This window comes from Amphiprion ocellaris, chromosome 9, assembly GCF_022539595.1.
Source record: "Amphiprion ocellaris isolate individual 3 ecotype Okinawa chromosome 9, ASM2253959v1, whole genome shotgun sequence".
Lineage (NCBI taxonomy): Eukaryota > Metazoa > Chordata > Actinopteri > Pomacentridae > Amphiprion > Amphiprion ocellaris.
Window position 1 is genome coordinate 23,202,036 of NC_072774.1, and position 19,210 is coordinate 23,221,245.

General features: G+C 44.6%; 1 protein-coding gene across 1 annotated transcript; it reads right to left on the reverse strand.

Annotated features, from left to right (window-relative positions):
• Positions 1-478: 478 nt before the first annotated feature.
• pogzb (pogo transposable element derived with ZNF domain b) lies at positions 479-18,617 on the reverse strand. Its single transcript, XM_035942910.2, has 19 exons — positions 18,478-18,617; positions 17,305-17,423; positions 17,135-17,215; positions 16,749-16,975; positions 16,435-16,516; positions 16,215-16,352; positions 16,021-16,134; positions 15,253-15,460; positions 14,957-15,108; positions 14,709-14,809; positions 14,483-14,629; positions 13,404-13,538; positions 13,093-13,298; positions 11,870-12,013; positions 11,719-11,778; positions 11,032-11,144; positions 4,269-5,912; positions 4,143-4,179; positions 479-3,128 (listed from the first exon to the last, which is right to left on the reverse strand). Exons 2-19 carry the CDS (start codon positions 17,417-17,419, stop codon positions 1,145-1,147), a joined length of 5,688 nt encoding a protein of 1,895 aa, XP_035798803.2. The 5' UTR covers positions 17,420-17,423; positions 18,478-18,617; the 3' UTR covers positions 479-1,144.
• Between the last annotated feature and the right edge of the window lie 593 nt (positions 18,618-19,210).

Genomic DNA, 19,210 nt, shown 5'->3' on the forward strand with positions numbered 1-19,210 from the left:
CTATTGTTTTTGTAAAGTTTCGTCCTTTATGAATTATTGTTGCTCAGCCTTGACAACAGTCGCTTTGTATTTCACTGCAGAGCATGTGACAAATAAAAATAAAACTCATGAGCTCTTACTTTAATCTTAATATTTACTTTGCGAAACCATGTGATTTGTATTATCATTAGTCTTAACTATATTTGTATATAACCTAATAATTAACCTAATCAATATTTGCATGACAGTTTGATTTAGATTTTCTGTGGATATTATAAGCTTTAGGAGCTCACAAAAGGGGAATATGATTTGTAAATAAATGCAGGTCATATAATGGACTAAAGGTAACATCACTACTCAGTAAATCACTGTGACTTTTAGCCTTACACCTCAGAATAAAAGGAAGCTTGTGAACCTGATTGTATAAAATCAAGGCTCAGCTCACTCATTAACTGTATATGTGAGTTTGCAGAGTCTGAATAAACTTGCAGAAAAGAAACCCTTTTTGACTTTGAGGTTTATTTAACAAAAAAAAAAAAAAGCCACCACATGACAAATTGGAGGCTTGTCTGGAGTTTGTCACGACCTGGGAGTTACAGAAGGGTGACGAAATATGTCATTTTCCAACTCCATCACAGGTGTCTGATCTGGTTGGATGCTGCATCTGTGATCAGATTCCCTTTAAAGTTGCTGGATCCTGATTGGATCCAGGAGAAACTTAGTTAAAAATACTGCTTTTATTACACCAACTGCATGATCAGTTCGTGTAAAAATCATTTGTGTCTTTTTGTTCCTGCTATTTTATTACAAAAACTTTCAAAAATAATGACACCTAAACAAAAAAATCTGCGGCAAATTAAAGTTCCAGACTGTAAAACATGATTAAAGTCCAATCAGCTGCAGTTTTTCTGTCATCCCCTATACGCCGCTACTTAAAAACAACAAGGTCATATCTGACCTTCTGCTGTCAGTCTGGTTTGAATGTTTAAATTTTGGGCTACATCCGGGGTTCCTTTTCAGTTTCTGTCCCACTGTTCACCTTAAATCTGAACCGAACCCCTTGGTCCAAACCTGGACTTGTACCTGTTTACTGTCCAACCAGTAAATCACAGAGTCACTACAGGGAGACTCAACCAGTGTTTAGTCTCATGTCCTTATCAACAGTTCAGCTTTCCTCCATCCAGTTCTCTGTCCTGTTCTCCATCCTGTCCTCTGTCCTATCCTCTGTCCTGTCCTCTATTCTGCCCTCCATCCTGTCCTCTGTCCCGTCCTCCATCCTCTCCTCCTCCATGCCTTCGTTTCGGTTCTGCACTGTTATCTTCCATTCGTCTCCAACGTCTTCTCCGATCACAATCCTTGTCTCTCGCCTCTCCTTGCTCATGTCCTTCTTGTCCTTCTCACTGTCCTCTGCTACTATTTCTTTGTCCTCCTTCTTGTCCTCCTTCTCCTCGCCGTTCTTCCTCGTATCTTCCTCATCCTTCACTGTCTCCTGAACTTCCTGTTCTGTGTCCTCTGTCCTTCCTTCCTTCTTAGTTTCCATCCCTTCCTCCTCCATCTTCTGCTTGTCGTTTGTCTCGTTCTCCTCTTTCTCCTCCTTCCCACCATCTTCTTTATTTTGTGCCTCTTCTGTTGTCTCTTCTGTTGTCTCCTGTCCTTCCTCTTCGTCCTCTTCATCCTCCAGTTCCAGCAGATCTGGTGAATCTACCTGTTCAGCTCCCAGCAGAATCTCTGTTAAAGTTTTCAGGAGGTCTGACTGAACCTCCTCTGGTTTCTGACTCATCATTTCATCCTCCTTTGTCTTATTGTCATCATCTCTGGACCTTGGCAGGAGCTCTGTCAGGTCAAATGACTTCTTCAACAGTTGCGGATGTTTATTCAGGTGTGTCAGGGCCTCAACCACCCAGTCGACCAGCAGTTGAGCCACGTTAGCTTGAAGTTGGCGTGGTAACATCTCGTCCAGCTCCTTCGGATTTCTTTTGGTGAACTTGGACCAGCGTGCCAGCAGGTAGCGCTGCAGCACCGGCTTCAGACAGACCTCCAACGGCTGCAGGCAGAAGGAGCAGCCTCCGGGGATCACCGCTGGCAGGGTGCCAGACCCACTGACAGCGGTGATGAACTGATCTCCCAGGTGCTCCCTGTGCCGATCCAGGACCAGCATTGATTTACGAGCCAAACCAGACTGATTCTGTAGCCAAACCTTGTTCGTCCATAGAGCCAATGCCTCCTCAACCAGCAGTCCCTCCGGGCTCGTCTCCACCATAATGAACTCCTGCAGTGTTTTTAAGGCTACCTGGTGGTTAGCCAGCACCAGAGACGGCAGCATAGTGCCGTCAGCCAGTGCTGACAGGTACACAGTGACCAGTGGTGAAGACCCAGTGAACTCCAGTGCCTCTGAGCATCGGGACTTGTCCTGAGCTAATCTCACGTCCACAAAGAGGCACAGTTCATCCATCGTAGCCACAGAGCTTTCTGTGAGTTTGTGGCCACAGAAGACCTTCTGTGTAAACTGTCTGAAGGACAAGACCTTGGTGTCCAGAGATGAAGGCAGGATGCGACCCAGAGACGCAGCCCTGCCAGCGGTCCTCACACCGAGCCGCCTCTGCAGCAGGAAGCTCACCGCCCAGATGTACGAAATGCGGAAGTTGTCGCCGAAGCCTCTCTTCTTTTTCAGCATTGACACTTTGCGGAAGAGGTTGCTTTCTGTAATTGGAAGCTGCTGCTCCCTCATGGACAGTACCCATGCCACCATGCGATCCTCGCCGTCACTGTGGACTTCCTGCACGGTTTGTTTAAGACGGTTCCTGGCCTCCTTCAGCCATGACCGGATCTGCTGTGTCTCAGTGGAAAACACCCTTGAGGCCTGACGGAGTCCATCGCACAAAGCAAACAGGGCGATCCTCAGCTGCCGGGCGCTCAGGAAATCCTCCCGCTCTTTAGACCCGGGTAAGATAGCAGCTGGTTGGGCATGGGTGTTTGTTGTCGATGGCAAGTGAGACTCCAGACTTCTCCCTTCTTGGATAAATTCTTCTTTAATAGCGTCACTTTCTTCAATGTCGTCCATATCATCCAGTTTCTCATCATCGGAAAACTCCTCTACAGGAGCCATCGTCTGGTCCACGCTGTCGACCTCATCCACCTCAACTGCACCACTGCAGCAAAGATGAACAACATTAATGTCAATATGAAACCACAGCAGCAACTTCTAATGAAAAACAAAGACACAAGCAAAGACTATTCCATTAAAAATTTTAACCCCGAGCTCTGCGTTTTTTTGGCTACTGTCTAATGTGTCCTCATTGGTGTCTACACATACTGTAGATACAGGGGGTCCTCAATTTTCGATGTCCTCGACCTACAACGTTACGTCGGAACTAGTTACGGGCGGGTCCTTGATTTACGACGTACGGCGTTACGTTGGAACTCATCACTTGGAACTAGCTGGCGAACAGAGCGGACGAATATGTCGTAACACAGCACTTTAAGACGGCTTTGTTTACATTCGCCAGTTGTACGCCACCTTGGACTGTGCTACATTTGCTAACTTTTTGCCCTTCATTATGGCTCCCAAGCATGATCAAGTAGATCAAGTTGTAAAAACAGTGCAACATATTCTGTTATCGTCTTGTAAAATGACTTATACATGCATGAAAGTTATTGGTATTCAGGATTTTTCTGAAGAACTGATTGATATCGTGTTGCACATAACGACATTCCAACTTGTGGTGAAAATCGACTTACGTTGGGCTGTAGGAACGAAACTCTGACGTACGTGGAGGACCCCCTATATTGCACTATTTCCATGTTTTCAGTGTCAACAGACTTTTTCTCTCTAATGAGCTCACAGCTGAGTTAGTCATGGAGAATCAGTTGGAACCAGGAGGGAAGACGTTCTGGTTTTACGGGATCTGGATTGAGCAAATGGTCCATTTTTGGTGAATTTTAAAATTGGTCACCTAGAATAAAATATTTTTTATGAAAGAGTTGCAATGTTTAACAGCAGATTTGGTTAATTTCCCGTGATTATTTCAAGGACCATCAGAAAGTTTGAAAGTGTTAGATAAAAATAAAAAAGAACCCACCCTCCAAACCTGCTGGATGAGGGTTAATTCTTACAAACAACACATCAAAAATGAAAGAATAACATATCACTGGTCAACGATTACCTTAGTCTATCCTTGAGAAATCCGACTTTTGTTGGTCCTGTTGAAAACATCAAACACATCTTTAGTTGTGTGAAGTATCGCAGTAATAAAGCAGGATGCTTTTGAGTGACTGTGTGAAACATTGACCTTTGTTGAGAGGCGACAGGCCGTGAAATTCCCAGAAGCAGCTAGGCTGTTTGCACAGGTTGGCCTTGCAGATGATGCAGCCATACACACTCTCGTGACGGACGCTCTTCGTGTTGCAGTTCTTGCACCTCTTGGAGATGCTGCTAATCTTTGCCATTCTGTGTCTCTCTTTGATGGGGTCACCCAGCGTCTCCGTCCTTGTGCTCCGGTTGCTGGCAATCTCCATGGTTTCTAAGTATTTCTGGGAGCACTTGACAAGTTGGTTGCCCAGACGCTTGCGGAAGTTGACCTGAGTGAAAAGGCCATCCTGCACCCAGGCGGGTGGGTTCTCCTTGCGGCTCTCCCGCAGCATGATGAAAGCATTGACGATGCTCAGGTTGACCAGGAACCAGAAGAGGCTGCGCCAGTGTCGATCCTGTGGGATTCCTCCCAGTGGGTTGCAGGCCAGCAGCTGCTTGCAGATGTCGACACCTCGCATGTTCTCCTGCAGGAGGCGGAAGGCCATTGGGCGGTCAATGGGGTCCAGCCCACCCACTTTGGTCTGAGACCGCCTCCAAACAGTGTCGGCTTCACCTGGCGCTGCGTTCGTCGAAAGACAGCCCATCTCCTTGGTGTCCCTCCAGCGAGTGGCCAACAGGGGGCCACACTGCCTCTGCAGGAAGTCTCCAGGCTTCTCAAGCTGGCCTTCATCCCACAGCTCCCGGGGCAGGATGGGATTAGGTGGAGGGAAGGAGCTGGAAGCATAAATGTTCTGATCTAGGAGCTTCTGCATGAGTGGGATTGACGTGAGCGAACTGGCCAGGTAGAGCTGGTGGTGTTTGCCCTCCAGACCCTTCACCAGCTCTGGCACCACTGTGACGCCCACCTCCTGTCCCGCCTTCTGCCCCACCTGGATGAAGAAGCGGTGGCAGTAGCCAGACTTGGAATCACAGAGCAGCCACACCTGAGGCTGCATTTTTGGGTTTCCCTTCAGGTGGGAACTCTCCTCCTCCAGGCTGGGCAGCAGCGCTCGGTCAATGGTCAGGCAGCAGTTCGGCTGGTAGGTGTTCCACATGGCTTCGCTCATGATGTCCAGCATCGGCCTGAAGATGTGCAGCGAGTCACCAGGGTTGCCCGTGCCACAGTACTCGCTGGTGGCGAAGCTTCCCATGCGGATGTTGGTGGCGATCTGCTTGAAGCGCTTGAAGCTCATGGCACGGTAGAAGGTGCAGCTGTTGTCATAGTGATTCCAGGACCAGTAGTGCGACGGGTCAGGCAGGTTCTGGATCCCCATCAGGATCACTAGGCCGATGAAGCGTTTGACTTCATGGGTGGTGACAGGGACCCAGTCTGGATAGCTGGCGTCCAGGAACTGGCAGGTTTTAGCATGGGAGTTGGTCTCCTTGGTGATAAGCTCAATGAGCGCCGCCGGGAAGAGCAGGTTGAAGAAGTCTATGGCATCGCTGTTCCTAGATAGCCAGTGGTTTGGACCGCTGGTTTCCGTGAAGGGCAGGATGGAGGATTTGTTGCTCTCTACTGACTGTTTCCAACAGTCTGCTGACCTCCAGGAGTCGTCAGGTATGTCCAGGTCCTGCTCGGGTTCCTTATCCTTTGCAGAACTCAGCTCTTCATTGTGGCAGAATTGAATGTCCAATTCGGTGTAGGCTGAAAGAAAAACAAGGGACAGGTTTTAAAAACTTCAACAGTCGTTTTCAACAAAGTCAATACTAAAGCTAAATACTGTGATGATAATAAGCATGTGAGTGTTTCAGGAAGGTTTGAATCAGATTTCAGCACAAACAAAAATTTGCACTCAGCAACAGCAGATGTTCTGTCGGGAGTAAACAGGGACTGAATAATCAACCAATATTAACCCTCTGAACCCCAAAATCTGTTACAAAGGCATGTTGTCTGTCCTCAAAAAGTCTACTGTTTGTCAAAAAAATGTTTTTACAGAAAATTCCTAGGGGCTTCAGTAAAAGGGAAATGGACAGTTGTTTTGGTTCTTGAAGTTCTACAAGAAGATATACAACTAATCATAAGTTTTAGACACCCCAATTTTTCCAGCTTTTTATTGGAAATTATGCATGTTAATGTCTCATTATAAATGAAAGCGTATAACAAAAATAAACAAAACTCAAACACTCTCATATAATTATCACCCGCCGGTGGAGATAACAACTAAGTGCCCTATGAGGTGGCAGGGTGAATCCTTAAAATACTTGGGTATTAGTATACCAAAAAATCTAACAAAAACTTTTGAATTCAATTATACTCCACTGAAGGAAAAGATAGATGAAGATTTGAAAAGGTGGAATTTAATTCCTTACTTCAGTTTATATTCTCGGATCGAATCTATCAAAATGAATGTCTTACCAAGACTGTTGTACTTGTTTCAGACTCTACCAATACAAATTGATCAAATTCAATTTAATGAATGGGACAAGATGATATCGAGATATATATGGGAGGGGAAAAGGCCAAGAGTCTGTTTCAAAACGTTGCAATCGTCTAAAGAGAAGGGAGGATGGGGCTTGCCATCTCTAAGGGATTATTTTAGGGCGGCACAGATGAAGGCATCGATAAATTGGTGTGATTTATCATATAATGCCCAATGGAAAAGTATAGAGGAGCAAATCTTTCCTTTCCCAATACAAGCTACTCTGGCTGATGCGAATATTCAAAAATATATTGACACTACTGATAACCCTTGGGTTCAATGCACTCTCTCTGTATGGAAAAATGTAGTAAAAGAAAATAACCTGAAAAAAGATATTGTAATGTTAAAATGGTATGCTTATGATTCCGACTTTCTACCAAACAAATTAGACTCACGATTCAAATTATGGACCTCTAAAGGGATAACAATTTTAAGCAAGTTGATTAAGGATGGTAAAGTTATCAGCTTTGATACACAAACATAAATATGCACTGGAAAAACAAGACTTTTACTGATATTTACAAATACGTCATTATATAGAAGCAAAAGTAGATACAGTGTCAGAGAGTAACATGGATTTACTGAAATTGTTTAAAAATTCAAATGATGGGAAAACGAATAAGAAGCCAATTTCAATTTTGTATAAATGTCTGAGGAATTGTGTCATTCCACTGAACATGCAAAGACAATGTGGGAGAAAGAAGGAGGGATGACTATATCAGAGGAGGAATGGACTGCAATATGGAAACTCCAGTGGAAATGCACAAACTCACAGAGATGGAAGGAATATGGATGGAAAACTTTGATAAGATACTTCATCACTCCATGTCAAAAAACACATTATGATGGAACTCCTCCTATCTGCTGGAGAAAGTGTGGAGACCAACATGCAAACCATTTTCACATCCTATGGGACTGCCCACTTATTAGACAGTATTGGAAAGATGTTCATGGAGCACTGCAAGACATTTTTAAATGTGCAATTCCATTTAGAATAAAAACTGTTTATTTTGGATGTTTACCAGAGGACTGGAGAAAAAAGGATAAATATCTGAGTGTTTTGTTGGTTGCAAGTAAGAAATCGATAACAAAAAAATAGCTATCGCAGGATATTCCCACCATGTCAGCATGGTGGGATATAACAATGGATATTTATAAAATGGAAGAGATGACAGCGTTTGTAAATCAAAAACAAGATTGGTTTGTGGCATGTTGGGAAAAATGGGTTGTGTACATAAAAATTAAAAAGCCCAATTTAATTTTGAGTCTAAAAATGTAAAAACAATGTAATGGTCACTCCCTAATGTTCAAAAATATGTTCATGTTTCCGTTTATTTTATTGTATTTTGTTTTACTTTCTGGATGGGAAATTGTCTTCAGAAAAACGAACGATGACAATATTGTGCACATGCTGGCACGTGAATTGTACCCATCATTAAAAATTTGATAAAACTGAAAAATAATTTAAAAAAAAAAAAAAAAAAGCATATAACAAATAAAAAATGAAGTTAAAAAAATCAATTTAGAAACCAAAATGTAATAAAAACGTTTATTCTAAACTCAAAGTAGCCGCCTTTGGTGGATAGCACAGCTGAACACACTCATAGCATTCTTTCCACAATGGAAATCAAATATTTTTCAGAAAGTTCTTCCTAACTCTGTTGCAGAAGTTCCCATAAATGTGTGGAACTTGTAGGTTGATTTGCTTTCACTCTTCTGTCCAGTTCATCCTAAACCAGCTCCATCAGTTTTAATTCTGGAGACTGTACTGCCACTCCACATTTTCAAGCTTTCCATCTTGTTCTTTTTTCCTAAGGTAGTTCTGGAATAGCTTGGACTTATGTTTTGGGTCATTATCTTGCTGTAGGATGAACCCTTGACCATCAAGGAACATACCAGAGGGTACTGCATGGTGCTGCAGAATGCTGTGGTAGCTGTTTTGGTTCAGGGTACCTGAAGTCACTGACCCTGGATCCAGCAAAACAGCCCCAGACCATCATGCTTCCTCTTCCATGTTTGAAAGTTTATGTAACACACTGAGGAACCATCCCTTTGTCTGCTTGATGGCATGAAACCAATCCTGGATGATGAACCCAAGATTTCAAACTTTGATTCATCAGTCCATAATACCTTCTTCCAGTCTTCAGTGGTCCATTGGCGGTGTTTCATGGCCCAGACGAGCCTCTTTTTCTCATTCTGACGTCTCAGCAATGGCTTTCTTGCTGCAACTCGATTTGTCAAACCTACAACTCCAAGTTTTCTCTTCACAGTTGAAACTGAGACTTCTTACTACGACCACTATTAAGCTGTGCTTGAAGCTGTTGTCCTGTGAGCCGTCTATCACCAAGCTCTTGGCTCTCACAAACTTGTCTTCTGATTCTGTTGTGGCTTTGGGTCTTCCAGACCTCTTCCTGTCAGAGTTTCCCCCAGTTTCTGAGCGTCTTTTGATGGTGAAGAAAACTGTACTCACTGACACCTTGACTTTCTTTGCAATTTCTCTGTAGGAAAGACCAACATTTTTAAGTGTTATGATGGTCTGTCTCTCTTCTATTGTTAATTGCCTTTTCCTCGCCATTTTCATAGCAACACACTACTTTCGGCAGTACAACACCGTTCAAATAATGCTCTTGAGGGTATGGTGCCACAGTGTGTTCCAGCACTACTTTTATGCAGACAGAGGGGGTTGTAAGTAATCAAGAAAAGTTGGGGCACTTGCAGGATTTGGTAGCACCAACTTTCAAGGCTTGATCAACCTCCATTGCTGGAGAACAGCTTCATGTTTTTAAACCCATTTCTTGGTCCCTGAAAAAAGCCTTTTTGTATAATTCTGAACTGTACATTATTTTTCAGTTTTGGGTAACCTTACCTTTTTTTAATCTCTGACAGTTCACCACTTACCTTTGTACCATTTCAAGCTATTAATTGGACTCGAACTACTTGAATTTCAATTAAAAAAACTGGAAAAACTGGGGCATTCTAAAACTTTTGACCGGAAGTGTACATTCAGAATGGTAAACCATCTTTCTACAGGTGATGTGCAGAGCAGAGAGAAAAAGTTTGTACAGGTTGTAAAAACGTAAAATATCTGTAAGATATGGAGACAAAATAAAAAGTAAGACACAACTCAACCAAAACATGATACAAAATGACAGAGGGGCGACAAAAACGGACCAAGAAGAGACAACTCCCTTCAGGAAGCAGTCGGAGTTCAGAGGGTTCAGATTGTGGTTAATCAGCCTGACAAACTTCCTGTTCTGTATAAACACATTGTTCCTGCTGTTTACTCCTCCTCTGACCCTTTCTTCTGGTCACTTCTGTTTATTTTGGCTGCACAGCTGGACGCTGTCACAGGAGAATCTGTTCTAGACTCCACCCAGGAAATGTCTGATTTAAGAGAACAGGCAAGAACATCCAGAACGTCAGGCAGCTGAGTCAGATCAGGCAGAATCGAGGAAAAATTTTACATTTACTGATTTGGTATTTGGGATCCAAAAGTAGGTTCTGGAAAATATTTTGAAAATTTCATATGTTTTCAGACCTGAGAATTTCTGCATTTTCATCAAAACAAAGAGATCTGTGAAGCCATTTTTGGTGTTTAGTATCTCCAGAAATAAAACTAACAGCCATGAAATATGGTAAGAACAGACAGAATAGTTTCATCAGGCCAGAATGATTGAATGGATCCAGCAGAGGACAAATCTTTAATTTTATGATCTTAAAATGTTCAGACTTTAGTGGTCCTGTGCCTGATGCAAGTGTATATGTCTGGAAGGACCCATATTTCCACAAAAATACAGTCTTTGGTTGACATTTCACCAACGTTTGAGGCTCTAACATCAGCAGTATCTGATGTGTGGAAAGTTTGACAACAGAAGGTTCCAGTTGTAGCCTGTTTTGACTTGAAACTTGAAAGTGTATATATGTTGATGTAAGACAAAATCAGCCTCATATGTTGCTAAATTTCACACAAAATTGACAACATGAAGCAGCTTGTAACTCTGCACATACAACACCAACATCTAGACCCCTATGAACACCAATTTCTGATGGGGAAAACACTGAAAGCACAGATCTGACAACTTGAAGCTCTCAAAATTCAAACCAAATATTTTAGAGAACTTAGTTGGGTTCCAAATCACAAATAAGGAAACAGAATCTGAGACAGTGGAGGAACATGTTTCCTGATTCTGTCTGATTTGACTCAGACTGACCCAGAGAACGTCAGGATGCTGTACAAGGGTCTGTTTGTGTTTCTGCCCTGAAGGTCGATAAATCACCTCTGACCGCTCAGGTGTATGTGTGTTATTGTGTCATTGTTGTGTGGGTGTTGTGGTGCAGTCTTACTCCGGGGGTAGCAGGTGGCGCTGTGGTGATCCGGGTTTTCTAGCAGGTGATCGGCCATCTGATCAGCAGTCTGAGGTCTGAAGTCACACTGAGAACATCGCAGCAGGAACACACTGCAAGATACACAACAGCATGAAGAGACACAACAGTATGAAGAGACACAACAGCATGAAGAGACAACAGCATGAAGAGACACAACAATATGAAGAGACACAACATGAAGAGACACAACATGAAGAGACGCAACAGCATGAAGAGACACAACAACATGAAGAGACACAACAACATGAAGAGACACAACAGTATGAAGAGACACAACAGCATGAAGAGACACAACAGCATGAAGAGACACAACAGCATGAAGAGACACAACAGTATGAAGAGACACAACAGCATGAAGAGACACAACAGTATGAAGAGACAACATGAAGAGACACAACACAATGAAGAGACACAACAGTATGAAGAGACACAACAGTATGAAGAGACACAACAGCATGAAGAGACACAACAGTATGAAGAGACACAACAGCATGAAGAGACACAACAGTATGAAGAGACACAACAGCATGAAGAGACACAACAGTATGAAGAGACACAACAGCATGAAGAGACACAACCTCAGGGGAGGCGACAGACTTGATAGATTGAAAACTGATCAGATCAATAATGCTGATTGGTTCTCACCAGGGAGGGGGCAGTCTGTGCAGGGGCAGCACTTTGTCTTTTGATCGTGGAACGTGGTGGCTGCAATCAGAGAACATCAGACACGGATCAATCAGCTGAACCTGTCTGAGTTCTAATCAGTCAGTGATCAATGATGTTGATTGGTTCTTACTGGATCATGTGGGCAGCGTAGGCTCTGGAGCAGCAGCTGCTGTAGGGACACAGCAGGCAGTGGACGTGGGTCGGATAGTGGGCCGAGAAGTCCGACGCCTCGGTTCCACACTCTAAGCACACCGCCTGGTCTGAATCACCTGACCTGCAGGGGGAGGGAACGGTTCCACGTAAAAAACACCTGACAGAACAACGCCTGACAGTAGAACACCTGACAGTAGAACAAAACACCTGACAGGAGAACATCTGATAGTTGAACACCTGATCGTAGAACACCCAACAGTAGAACAAAACACCTGACAGTAGAACACCTGACAGTAGAACACCTGACAGGAGAACATCTGATAGTTGAACACCTGACAGTAGAACACCTGATAGTTGAACACCTGATAGTTGAACACCTGATAGTAGAACACCCAACAGTAGAACAAAACACCTGACAGTAGAACACCTGATAGTTGAACACCTGACAGTAGAACACCTGATAGTTGAACACCTGATAGTTGAACACCTGATAGTAGAACACCTGATCGTAGAACACCCAACAGTAGAACAAAACACCTGACAGTAGAACACCTGATAGTTGAACACCTGACAGTAGAACACCTGATAGTTGAACACCTGATAGTTGAACACCTGATAGTAGAACACCTGATCGTAGAACACCCAACAGTAGAACAAAACACCTGACAGTAGAACACCTGACAGTAGAACACCTGATTGTAGAACACCTGATAGTAGAACACCTGACAGTAGAACACCCAACAGTAGAACAAAACACCTGACAGTAGAACACCTGACAGTAGAACACCTGACAGTCGAACACATGATTGTAGAACATCCGATAGTGGAACATCTGGCAGCAGAACATCTGATAGTAGAACATCTGACAGTTGAAAAGAACACCTGAAAGTAGAACACCTGATCGTAGAACATCTGACAGTAGAACAAAACACCTGACAGAACACGCCTGACAGTAGAACACCTGATAGTAGAACACCTGAGAGGAGAACGCCTGACATGAAAACAAAACATTGACAGTAGAACAGAACATCTGACAGTTGAAAAGAACACCTGAAAGTCGAATGCATGACAGTAGGACATATGACAGTATAACAGAGACAAAATACTTGTGACTTAGGTCACAACATGATCTGTCCTCTGGCACCACCTTTTGGACAAACATCACATTTTTCACCTGTTGACCTGTTGACCTGGACTTACCTGTTGACGTGGACTCGGGTGCGGCTGATTGGTCTCTTGTGTGGGAATCGTGGTGATTTGGAGATCACGTGGCTCCTCTGGATTGGCGACCTCTGCACCTCTGTCTTGATGTTGATTGGCTGGATGATGGAGACGGGGTTCTGGAGGAGACGGCTCCCTGCTGATGTCATTATTGGCCGGATCTTCCCATACGTCCGGATGGTCACCTGGAGACACACGGACCAATAATAACGAACGATGCTGTGGCTAAAGCATTAACACACGGTGAGCTGATGTAATGGCTGGAGGTGTGGAGGACGGGCAGGGCTGACCTTTGACCCTGGCGGCAGTCCCTCCAGCTGAGCAGGTCGGCGGAAGCTGCGATGGCTCTCCAATTTATGCTGCATTTTGTCTTTCAGGAAGATGAACTGAAGCCGACAGCGGTTGCAGTGGAAGGCCTGGTTTATCTGAGACACAGAGGACAGAATTAAAACCAAGGAATTACTGTCCAGGTGTTTAACCAGAGACGTAATTAATTAACAGGTTCCTTAACGGACAGTCGACCATGTTTTCAATCAATAATCAATTAAATACTGACACAGACACTTATTACTGGGTATAAAATCAGTTCAGTTACACAGGGAATTTGAAGAACAGTTAAAGTAAAAAAAAAAAAAAAAAAAAAAAAAGGTTAAGAAATTGTAAATTAACTTTCAGGTTTGAAAGGAACATTATATTAAAAATAAACAAATAGATAAAAAATAAACATCCAAAAGATGTAAAATCATAAAGAATTTAGAGAAAGTTTGTAGAGGCTGGAAACGGGGAAATAGTTAAATAGTTATCTGTAGCATGTGGAGACCACATTTATTGTTCTGGACAGGTTCAAGGTTTTCACATTTTTGTAAAAACAATAATCAAACCAATGTTTTGTCTGTGATTTTGGTCATTCTGACTGTAACTCCATCTCATTACACAGTAAGAGGCTCCACCTGCTGGAACAAACAGGCACTACAGTTGATCTACAGGCAGGGGTCTCATCTTGTGTCTCATCAGTTAATATGTTTTTAATCCATTAAAGTACTGTAATGGAATAACAATCAACCAAGCAACAAGTCATTACCTGGTGTGTGAACAGGTCTGTTACCTGGTGTGTGAACAGGTGTGTTACCTGGTGTGTGAACAGGTCTGTTACCTGGTGTGTGAACAGGTGTGTTACCTGGTGTGTGAACAGGTCTGTTACCTGGTGTGTGAACAGGTCTGTTACCTGGTGTGTGAACAGGTCTGTTACCTGGTGTGTGAACAGGTGTGTTACCTGGTGTGTGAACAGGTCTGTTACCTGGTGTGTGAACAGGTGTGTTACCTGGTGTGTGAACAGGTCTGTTACCTGGTGTGTGAACAGGTGTGTTACCTGGTGTCGGAGCAGGTGCTGTTGGTAGCTGACTGGGTTTCTGGTCACCTTCAGACAGAACACACACAGCAGGAAGCGAGACTCTCTGTGGAAGCTAGCGAAGTGCTGCAGGACGTCCGAGTAGAAGGACGAGCGATACGAACACACCTACAAGAAACGTTATCACACCTGAGTTAAGACTGACACCTAAGAAGAAGCACCAACGGAAGTCAGAGGTCAGACTCACCTGGCAGACGTACGGCATCTCCCCCGGTTTGTGGTTTGACTTCATGTGGTTCAAGAAGGCCGGCTCGTTCTCAAACGCCCATTCACAAATACGGCACATACCTGAAAGAGGGACAAGTGAGACCAAAGTCAGATCTTGAAAAGATGAACTTCAAATTGAGATCAAACAGTCCACAGTCGGGACCAACATGTCCACAAATACTCTCTTGTGATGCGTTTCTCAGGTGTGTGAGCAGGTGTGGTTCTTACAGGAGGAGAGGGTGGGGCCATGCACCTGCTCCTGGTGGCTCTGCAGTTGAGCTGGAGACGAGAACTGTCGGTAACAGTACCTGCAGCACTTCCTCTCATCGTCTCCTCCTCCACTAAGCAGCTCCGAGTGCTGCAGCATGTGCTGCATCAACCTGCGTGCGTACACACACACACACACACGTAAACGCACACATGCACACGCACACACACACACACACACACAGGTTAACACAGACAACACTGACATCCAGCAGTCCAGGCATGTTCAGGTGTGTTCAGATGCTCGGTGGTCACACCTCAGGTTGTTCTCTGCCAGGTGCATGCAGATCTGGCAGGTGAAGGTGGAGGTTTTGATGCCCAGTGGGAGGGGCTTCCTCAGACTCAGGTCGCCTTTGTAGGTTCCGTAGTAGAACTCCTCCACGCTCATCACCACCCTTGGAGAGTTGGAGGTCGGTGCCAAGGTCACAGTGGGCGTCATGATGACGGAGGGGGTGGAGCCAGGAGCTGAGAGACCAGGTAACACCGAAACTTAATGCATTCACTTTGATCTGGGTTTGTTGTGATCCCATTAAGGTGCTTTTAAATGGATCCTTTGTTTGTTGTTCACACAGTTTTGTGGCGTGAAGTTGTGGATGCTAATTAATTTTGATTTCCAAACCCAGCAACAATATCAATCAATAATGGATTAATCAATAACACTAATTGATCACAGTGTTCATTTGTTCTGGGCTGATGCTTCAGACAACAGATTCATGATTTTCTTCTCAGAGTCCATCAGTTTGTCTGAAACACATGAACTCATGAACCTGCAGGTTTGTATCCAAGTAAACCGAGTTTCATTCTTTCATACTAAAGTATTTTGTGTGTTTAGTTTTGAATTATTGTGACACGTAATTAAGAAAAAATCCCTAGTTGACTTCTGCAGTATCAGTGAGTATCTGATGATCAGTTCGTTGGTATTAAAACTGGGACTGAGCTGGTTTCATCAGAACACAGACAGTAGAACTCAGTCTGAGACGTTCTGTGATCAAAGTGTTGGTGTACTGATCAGTGGTGGCTCGTACCGCTGCTGAATGTGGTGACTCTGGTGACTCCATTGGCAGAACCAGAGGGGAGGGCTGGGGCACCTGCGAGCTTCAGGGTGCTGGCTCTGCCCACCTGCGTCACCTGGAGGTTAACTGTAAACAAGAACATCAGTCAGTGAGTCAGTGCGAGTGGCTGCCTAAAGCCCCGCCCCCTCAGACTGCGGCTCTCTGACCAGGTCCTTGCGTGCCGGTTCGGATGGTCAGCGTGGCGGGCAGCTGCATGGCGGTCGGTCGGGTCTGGATGGTCTGACCCTGGGAGAGGACGGGGGACACCCCTACACTAGGCCGGACCAGCTGACCGAGTGATGGCGCTGTGGAGACAACACACCAGCTGGGATCAATGACCCGATCAGGTTTCTGATGGATCGATGGGCGTGGTTGTCGGTAACTTACACTGGATCAGAGTGAGCGGCTGCACCGTCTGACCCTGTAGGTTCAGCAGCAGAGGAGTGCCGGAGTTCATCACCGGGAAGCCCTGGGAACACATGACCTCACAGTGACTTCACAGCAACCCCAGAGTGAGATCACATTCACACGATATATTCTTCAACAGTGTTTTCAGCTGATCTTAACATTTCAGAAGCTGTTTGACATTTATGATCCATGATGATGGAAATGATTTATCAGTTGAACTGACTGATCTGCTCGATTGATTAATAAATCGAACGCAGTCAGTATGAAACAGAGAGTGCATTTGTTTTCTGTACCTGTGTGGTCAGGAGGATGGGTTGGGCATTGCCGGTTCCAGGGGCTGCTGGGAGGAGAAACGTTCCACCTGTCGTCTGCGTCAGGATGAGGGGCGGAGCCTGAGCCACCAGGGGCGGAGCCGAGACAGCAGGTGAGGAGGCGGCACGGAGGCGGGTGGTGGAGGAAGTGATGATGGAGGGAAGACGAGGAGCTACAGAGGACGAGATGATCTGCACAGGAGGGGAGGCTGAGGACCAATAAACAAACATTTACCTGAAGCTGAGGACCAAAAAAATTACTTTTTGCATCTATTAGTGCTGGTTTTACATCTTTTTGTCCTGTTAGTGTTTTGCTGTGTCACATTGTTGTTTTGCATCTCTTTTCTCATCTCTTCACACACAGATACCTGTTGGAGCAGGTGTGATGGGTGGAGGAGTCCTGGGGGTCGGAGTGTCAGAGGCAGGAAGAGGAGACGGCAAATCCTCCACTATGAAACAGACAACACAGAGTAAGTCTTTGAGAGGACTCAGTCACTGAGGACAGACACTCAGACAGCAGATCACTTGTATGTCTCACCTGGCTCGCCGTAGTTGTCCATAAAGTCCATCTCGTCTTCTTCCACGCTGTCGTCCACCTGTTGCCATGGCTCCAGCTCCTCCTCCTCACACTCCATAAACAGCTCTGTATCCATGTTTCTATGGAAACCACCAGAAGAACCAATAGATGATCTCTGACCTACATCCTCATCATCATAAAACAAAATTTGAGTAGCCTGAAAGGCTGAATTGTTCCAGGAAACAGACCAAGAGTCTATTGAGCAGCTTTCTAGCGTATCACATGACCTTCATTAGAACATGAAGCAGCACTTAGACTCAAAGGCTGACGTCTTGTTTTGTCCAAAGATCTTCAATTTACTGCCATAGGGGAGGGAAGAAACCGGAAAATATCACCACTGAAAAAGCTGACATCATGGAATTTAGACTGTTTTTATTTCAAACTGATTAATGTCAGAAGAGTTGGTGATTTCATTAACAGTCAGTAGTTGCAGCTTTATACACACAGGCGGTTTCTTTAGTGGACAGCCAGCAGCTTTTTATATAAAATCTGGACATTATAAATGTAATGTTTAGCATATAGAATTTTGATAATCAATTGAAAAAAAAAAAAAAAAAAAAAAATATATATATATATATATATATATATATATATATTACATTTGCTGGTTTCAGCTCCAATCATTTATCATATGATAAATGAATCTGACATGATTAATGAATCTAAGAGGAAAACGAACTGAACATATGGCATCTTGATGTTTTGGTTTAAACTAAACTTTATTCAGTGTTTGTCCCGCAGAGCTCAATAAAGTTGGATTTAAATGGCCTCAAGTCTGCAGTACCAACTACGGCCGCTGGGGTGTTGCTCTACAGCTTTGCGTTTCTTTAAACCCGCCCAAAGCGCGTCTGTCCCGGCTGGAGCAATCTTCTCCTCCGGAAGGCACAGAAGCGTCAGAGAGCCTCGGTAAACCGGTTGCACCGGGTCACGGTGAGCACAGAGCGGACGTGGTGCCCATCTCAGCCCGCCACGGTGTGTTTGATTCCTCGCCTGCCTGCCTGCCTGCCTGCCTGCCTGCTTGCACCGCCCCGCCGGCAGCAGCTCGTTGCTCCACACATGAGGCTCCCGGGCCGCTGGTGTACCGGGTCTGCGTGGTAACCCGGGCCGAGCCAGGCCGGACCGGGAGGATCTTACCTGCTGCCGGAGAGCCTCGGACGGGTTCTTAGCTGCTCGGTTCTTCTCCAGGCGCGCTCCGGTTCGATAGCAGGGGGCGGGCCTTCCCCCCACTGTCCGAGTCAGAGCCGCAGATTGGCCCGCAAGGATGTTACGCAACTTCCACTTCAGGCAGCGCTGCCTCTGATTGGTCGTTAGAAATTGTTCTAGAAGTACAGCTCTGCGCCGCGGGTTTTCAGACTGCAGGCAGTGAAATACTCCGCAGCGGCCGATAATGCTCTGGTGAACCTCACTGACGAGACAAGAAGCAGAGCCGCACCGGCAGACTCACTGGGCGGTCAGAACCGAGACCTGGAGGCACAAAAACAGCAGGGGTTGAGATGACATGCCGCCATTTTGTTTTTGTTGTTTTGTGAAGAGGCGGAGCCTAGTGACGTCAGGTCTGAACTCTAAAGCCAAAAAGTGATAACGATTACAAAATAAAGGTTCAATAACTGAAGTTTTTCTGCTGTTTGTCTCATTAAACAACAAATACTAAATTAACCAGAGTTCAAGTAGAGTCAGTTCAACTTTTAACAAACACTGAACAGAAATAATGAACCAGTCGGACTGTCTTAATTAATACACTGACATCCAATCTGCTGATACACAATAAACAGCTTCTTTAATTGTGAAATGATCTGACAATTATTTTATCGATCAGTCGAGTAATCAATTTTAAAACAAAATGTATAAAAGTTTTACAAAATGTAAT